The sequence below is a fragment of the Arachis ipaensis genome, chromosome B01 (genome assembly GCF_000816755.2).
Source record: "Arachis ipaensis cultivar K30076 chromosome B01, Araip1.1, whole genome shotgun sequence".
NCBI classification, from domain to species: domain Eukaryota; kingdom Viridiplantae; phylum Streptophyta; class Magnoliopsida; order Fabales; family Fabaceae; genus Arachis; species Arachis ipaensis.
Genome location: NC_029785.2, coordinates 15797770 through 15805449, shown reverse-complemented (window position 1 = coordinate 15805449; position 7680 = coordinate 15797770). Strand labels below are relative to the sequence as shown.

Here is a 7680-nt window from a genome sequence, read left to right as displayed (position 1 = left end):
AAGTTTGATTTTGTTTTAATTTTATCTTAAAAGTTTTTTATTTGCGTAAAAAATATCTTTGACAACTAATTTTTTAAAAATTTTAGTACCAATTCAGCAATAATTATTTCACAAGAATAACTTTTAACACAAATAAATAAGACATAATTATCATGTATTATTGTTGAATTGGTCTTAAACTTTTTAAAAATTTAGTTGTCAGGAGTATATTTGATGTAAATAAAAAACTTACGAAATAAAATTGAAACAAAATAAAATTTATGGATATTTTTAAAATGAGTAAAGTGACAATTAAGTTTCCAAAGAAAAAAAAAAGTACTAATTTAGTCCTCCACTATAGTAAAGGATGGACATATTATGTCTTTCTATCAATTTATCAGGTAAAACTTAACGGTGGTGTTTATAGGTAGTGTTTGGTTAGTGGGTGTGTCTATATGGTAGCGTTTGTTTTCGGAGACAGGACAAAGAGACATGGACAGTGCAGGTTTAAAATGTGTTTGAAAGCAGAGACATGGACACGGATCACATTGTCTCCGAGACAGTTTTTTATATTTTTGTATCCACTCTTTTACGAAGGACAATGATAGACACTGAATTTGGAAGAGTTGACACGGATGTTTTATAAATTTTGTTTTTCTTTTTGTCCATAGATATTTTTTATTATTTGACTATTATCCCTTCTTATTTTTCCTATAATTAGTCTTGAAACTTTTGAAAGATAAATATTATTAAAGGTAAAATTGATCTTTTAAAATGCTAAAAAATAATTTATAAGTTGTAATTGATTTTATATAATTTAAAAAAAAATCAGTTTTTAGATAAAAAAAATTGGTTTTCTAAATAAAAATAGATTTTTATGTGCAAAAACTAATTTTTTTCATGTAAAAACGAATTTTTTTTAAAATTGATTTTTTATTTAAAATTGATTTGGCTTATTAACCTAAACAAAATTTTTTATTAATCAAACTCAGATCTATTTTTTTATTAATCTTAATCATATGTATTCCTACATATTAATAATAAATTTAAAAATAAAATAAATATATTTATAATTTTATTTTAATATAAATACTATTATATATTTTTTATTAAAATTTTTTTGTCTCTTCAAACATTTTTTTCAAGTACTCCTACGTACTCTCATTTTCTATTAAATTAGTTTGTACTTGATGTAGAAAATTTAGAATCATATGGCTATTTTAGTCATTTTAGATAATATTTTAGTCTTATCCATGTGTATCCAAACATAATACTGAATATTACATTAGTATCTTGTACATCGTATCCAAACACAATACACAAATAATAATTTTTAGTAGGGGTGTTCGCGGTGTGGTTTGGTTCGGTTTTAAGAGAAAAAGTCATCCGATCCGAACGCTTAATTTATGTGCGGTGCGGTTTGGATTGGATGAACTTATTTTGAAAATCCGATCCGATCCGATTACAAGCAGTTTGGATCAGTTTAGATTTGCGGTTTTTTAAATAAAAAAATTAAATACATATAACAAGTCTTAACATCAAATTTTAAATAATTAACAATGACATAACAAGTCTTAACATATCTTAAAAAGCCAACGATAACATAACAATAGAAATAAAATTATAGGTTAGTTAAAATAAATAAATAAATAATATTTTAAACATAAAATATTTATTAAATAATAATAATACATGAATAATAGAAAAATGTATAACAAATTGAACATGTTATAAATATAATTGTAAATATAATAATAAAATAATAATATTATAGCACATTGTGCAGTTTGGATTGGATTGGATCGGTTATGAAAAATAGATCCGAAATCCGATCCAATCCAGCGGTTTGCAAAAAATAGAATCCAATTAAATCCGAATTAGTGCGCTTTTAATCGGTTTTCGGTTTGGATTGGATTGGATGAGCGGTTTAATTTAGATCGGTTTAGATTTGAACACCCCTAATTTTTAGTGTCTCCGTCCTATTGTCTCTGTCTCAGTGTTATGTTCTGTCCTGTCTCTGAAGACAGAGACACGGTGAGTCTCTGAAGATAGAAACACAGTGATACACATTTTCTGTTTGATTGTTGCAACAAAATTTTAAAAGACACGCTGATACAAATTACATATATTCTGTGTATCTCTAATAAGTTGAGACACACAAATAGGTACTAAAACACTATTTTTTTTACAGTTTTATTCTTACTCTATTTTTATATTTTTTACTTTTGTCCTCTCCTCTTCTTCTCTTCCATCTCCAGACCCCCTCTCTTGCCTTCTCCTCCTCTTTCCAACTTCTATCCCTTCTCTCTCCATCACCAACCAAACTCTTCCGTTGTCAAAGACGCTGAAGTGTCTTTGCTAATGTATCACCTTTTGATTTTGAAGTTACATCTCCACATTCACCCCATCGTCATATTCCTTTTTCTTCTTCCTCCTCAACCTCTCTTTAATTTGTTTTGTCGCTTTCTAGATTTTTTTTTAAAATAAAGTTCTATTTTTTTCGTTTTTTATTATCAATCTATGCTTTTTTTTAAAATTATAGTTTAAATCTATGCTTTAAAATATCTCATCCTCCAAATAATTTTTTAATTTTTCAATTATAAAATTGCTATATTTCAGTTCGTTCATCGTAATTTCAAAAACTTAAAATTAACACAAGAGATTTAGAATGTGAAGCATATCAATTAATTAGTTGCTGTTTAGTTAGAAAAATATGTATTAAATTTGTTGAAATTATTAAAAATTTTGTTATCTAGATAATTTTTTTTATTATGAATGGAGATGGAAGAAAAAAATTACTATAATGGTTAATGAAAAAATATGAATAATAGTAATAGTGGTGAAAGTAGATGATGAAAGTATTATTGACTTTTTAAAGTTTTATGTGTTTTATGCATATTTTTTGCCAAACATATATATATTGGAGCAAAACTTCATCTATTTTAGGAGGATTCATTATAAATAGAGAGAAATTGATAAAGATTATATGGAAACTTAAAGTATAATGAATGTTTCATTATTTAAAACTACATTGTTTCTATACTTATGTGACAGCAATGAGACACGCACTATTATAGATAACTAGTTATATTAGTAACTCTATTTTATTTCGTACAATCTATTAAAAGATACATTTTTACTGTTTATTATTACAAAAGATCTAATTGATACTTTTTTTTTCTTTTAAGAACTAATTAATTTTAGGTCAAAATCTTCAAGAATTTAATAGTCATTTTACTCTTTTAAAATTTTTGACAAATTATACAAATTTCCTTCTTACTTTTGTCATCTTTTTTCTTTTTTATTTATTTTCTTTGCTGTTTCCTTCGCCTTTTGGATTTCAATTTCAATTTAGAGAAGAAAATCCTACTGTGGAAGATACGAACCTACTTATCAATTATCATACCGGTATGTTTTGTATTTACTTCTCTTTAGTGAAAGAGCATTTCATGTTTTGAGGCGCTTTGCTTTAATTATGCTGCTCTGAAATTACAGAGAGAGAGAGAGAGAGAGAGAGAGTTCCTTGTGGAGTGCCTCTCCCTCCTAATTGAAGCTCTATAGTTACTGTTACTTGTCCTAGGATTCTTCTCCAAACCCATTTCTCATTATTTTTTGGTTGGGGAGAGTTTCTTCTCTTGTATATGTGAGAGTTGCTCTGCAAAGGTTTGGGATCTGGATTTCTAGGGTTTGAGGGTTATGAGCTTTTGACTTTTTCTCTCTCCATCTTCGGCATCATACTTTCCTTTTGTAAGAAGTTGGGTATTGAAACCTATTCCAGGTAAAATGAACTGTTTTTTCTTTATTACTTTCCTTTTTCCCCCTTTTTTTCCCCTTTTTTTTTCATTTTTCTTCTTCTTGGTGATTGGTGTTTTTTCACCGGAAATGGTGAGCTGAGTTGTTTGTTCATTCTCTCAAAAATCACATCTTTCAGGATTTCGATCGTTGGGGAAATGCAGGGTTGTGGTCTTCGTGGAATTAGGGAGTTTTAGCTCAATTTGTTACAGGTTGATGGGCTGAAACTTTACTTCTTGTCTGTGTTGTGTTCGTTCAAGTGACTCAATTCAAGCTTCCTGGTTCTCTCATCTGAAATTGATTTTTGAGAGCAGTGGAAGGTATCATGCATCTCTCACTATGGAAGCCCATTTCCCACTGTGCTTCTCTGCTCTTGGACAAGAAGGGCAGGAGGAAAGATGACGATTCCGTGGTCGAGATAAGGAGGAACCCATCAATGCTTCGGAAGCTGCAAGAGAACAAGCTTAGGGAAGCTCTTGAAGAAGCTTCTGAAGATGGTTCACTCTTCAAATCTCAAGACATAGAGCCAGAGACTGTTGCTAACCAGGATGAAAGCTTTGGGAGATCCCGATCCCTCGCCAGGCTGCACGCCCAGCGGGAGTTCCTTCGTGCCACTGCCCTTGCCACTGATCGCACTTATGAGTCCGAGGAGGAAATTCCCACCTTACAAGAAGCATTTTCGAAGTTCCTCACTATGTACCCCAAGTACTCGTCGTCAGAGAAAGTTGATCAGTTGAGGTCTGATGAGTATTCACATTTGGCACCTAAGGTGTGCCTTGATTACTGTGGCTTTGGTCTGTTCTCTTTTGTTCAGACTATTCACTACTGGGACTCTTCTACATTTAGCCTGTCTGAGATAACTGCAAATTTGAGTAACCATGCACTTTATGGTGGTGCTGACAAAGGAACAGTTGAACATGATATAAAGGTTAGAATCATGGATTATCTGAATATTCCTGAGAATGAATATGGCCTCGTTTTTACTGTTAGTAGAGGGTCAGCTTTTAAATTGCTGGCTGAATCATACCCTTTCCATACAAACAAGAAATTGTTGACCATGTTCGACCATGAGAGCCAGTCGGTTGCTTGGATGGCTCAGTGTGCCAGGGAGAAAGGTGCCAAAGTATGTAGTGCATGGTTTAAATGGCCAACCCTCAAACTCTGCTCCACCGATTTGAGAAAACAGATTTCCAGCAAAAAGAAGAGGAAGAAGGATTCAGCTACCGGTCTGTTTGTGTTCCCCGTTCAGTCCAGAGTAACTGGTGCTAAGTATTCGTACCAGTGGATGGCCTTGGCACAGCAGAACAACTGGCATGTCTTGCTTGATGCTGGATCATTGGGGCCTAAGGACATGGATTCACTTGGGTTGTCCCTATTCCGGCCAGATTTTATAGTTACATCTTTTTACAGGGTGTTTGGGTATGATCCAACAGGCTTTGGATGTCTTCTGATCAAGAAATCAGTTATGGCAAGCCTCCAGAATCAGTCTGGGAGTACTGGCTCTGGAATGGTTAAGATTACTCCTGAATTTCCAATATATTTGGGTGATTCAGTTGATGGATTGGATGGATTGGCTGGTATTGAGGATGAGGAAGTCATTGCTGCTGGTGATAAGACTTCTGAAACTCGTCAGGGCTCTCAGTTACCTGCCTTTTCTGGTGCGTTTACGTCTGCTCAGGTCAGAGATGTATTTGAGAATGAAATGGATCAAGACAGCTCAGAAAGAGATGGAACTAGCACTATATTTGAAGAGACTGAAAGCATATCTGTTGGGGAGGTGATGAAGAGTCCTGTCTTCAGTGAGGATGAGTCATCGGAAAATTCATTTTGGATTGATTTGGGTCAGAGTCCAGTCGGGTCTGATGGTGTTGGTCATTTAAATAAACCGAGGATGTCTTCTCCCTTACCATCCATGTGGTTTAATGGGAGGAAGGCCCAGAAGCAACATTCTCCAAAACCAACATCCAAGAAATATGGAAGTCCTATGTATGATGACAGAGAGGTAAATCTAGGTCTTCATGATGATCGCCATGTATTGTCATTTGATGCTGCTGTCCTAATGTCACAAGAGCTAGACCGGGTCAAAGAAGTTCCGGAAGAAGAGCAGGATGAGTCTAATCACTATTCTAGAAATGGTAATTCATCAGATCATTTAGAAGCCAATGGAATATTGGAAGAACCTGGAACCAGTGAAGCAGCTCAAAATGGATCTGTTGCTTTGAAAGGATCCTGGCTCAATCAGCATCAAAGCTTAGAGAACAGCTCTACCTCTGAAATATGTTGTGATGTTAAAGAAAGTGCCATAAGAAGGGAAACTGAAGGTGAATTCAGGTTATTGGGTAGGAGAGAAGGGAATCGATATGGTGGTGGCAGGTTTTTTGGTTTGGAAGAGAATGAACATACCAGCAGGGGAAGAAGAGTGTCATTTAGCATGGAGGATAATCGTAAAGAGTACCTAAGCCAGACCATAGAGCCAGGGGACATATCTGCAGCTAGCATAGATGATGAAGAGGCCGTCACAAGTGATGGAGAATATGGTGATGAGGAGGGTTGGGGCAGGAGGGAACCAGAGATAGTATGCCGGCATATAGATCATGTTAATATGCTTGGTCTCAACAAAACTACATCCAGGCTTAGGTTTTTGATAAATTGGCTTGTGACCTCCTTATTGCAGCTGAAGTTACCTGTTTCTGATGGGGATGAAAAAGTGAATCTTGTCCACATCTATGGCCCTAAAATAAAATATGAGAGGGGCGCAGCTGTGGCTTTCAATGTCAGAGACAGAAGCAAGGGGCTGATCAATCCAGAGATTGTCCAAAAGCTTGCTGAGAATGAAGGGATCTCTCTTGGTATTGGTTTTCTCAGTCATATAAGGATCCTTGATGGCTCAAGACAGCAGCGGGTATCCCTGAATCTTGAAGATACAACTCTTTGCAGGCCGATGGAGAATGGTCGGCGTGATGGAAAAGGCAGCTTTGTAAGGCTTGAAGTTGTGACAGCTTCACTGGGCTTTTTAACCAACTTTGAAGATGTGTATAAATTGTGGGCTTTTGTGGCTAAGTTTCTTAACCCGGCATTTATCAGGGAAGATGGTCTTCCAACTGTTGAAGAAGGGTATGAGACATAAGTTGGCAGTGACTTTATCAGATTCTGGAAACTGAAACTGGACCTGAAACATCATTTATTTGAAGATCCCAACCGGGAGCGGCAGCTGGAAGAATGAATGTGATCATTTGTATGATCTGTCAAAATGGACAGTTATTCATCTCTGCGTCAAAGTCAGATGAGGCAAGCAGGTGGATTTCTTGATTTATGTTTCTTGTTGCTTAGATTTTTCATTTTTCTGTCCCCGTTTTTTTATCATCTTGTAGAGTTGGCCTTATCAGATTTGTTACATATTGGGGGAGCCATGGTGTTGTTTGAAGCAATATTTTATGGGTAGAATCTCTATTGTTTAAAAACTTTTCTTCTGTTGCATACTCAACTTTTGTAAAAAGGGTAGTGTTAATTTTATGCTATAGTTACAGATCATCAATTTTGGTGCTTTCTTTGTTGGTCGTATATTTCATTATTTGTGCTAATCTATTGCATACTCAACTTTTGTAAAAAGGGTAGTGTACATTTTATGCTATTGTTACGGATCATCCATTTTGGTGCTTTCTTTGTTGGGCTTATATTTGTGCTAAGTATAAGAATTGAAACATTGAATTTGACTGATAGGTTATACTTGAAATAAACGAATGGAGTGAGACAAGGATTGTGTTTTGGATGAATTCACTTGAGAGAATCATCTCTCAGTGTCAATATATATATACATAGGTACAGAAATAAAATCCCTTAATACTAGGAGATATGATAGAATCAGATCCCTTAATACTAGGAGATAGAATCAGATCCCTTAATACTAGG

The 7680-nt window shown here is 34.5% G+C and overlaps 1 protein-coding gene across 1 annotated transcript; it reads left to right on the top strand.

Annotated features, from left to right (window-relative positions):
* Positions 3254-7319, top strand: LOC107626240. Its single transcript, XM_016329080.2, has 2 exons — positions 3254-3757; positions 3911-7319. Exon 2 carries the CDS (start codon positions 4097-4099, stop codon positions 6896-6898), a length of 2802 nt encoding a protein of 933 aa, XP_016184566.1. The 5' UTR covers positions 3254-3757; positions 3911-4096; the 3' UTR covers positions 6899-7319.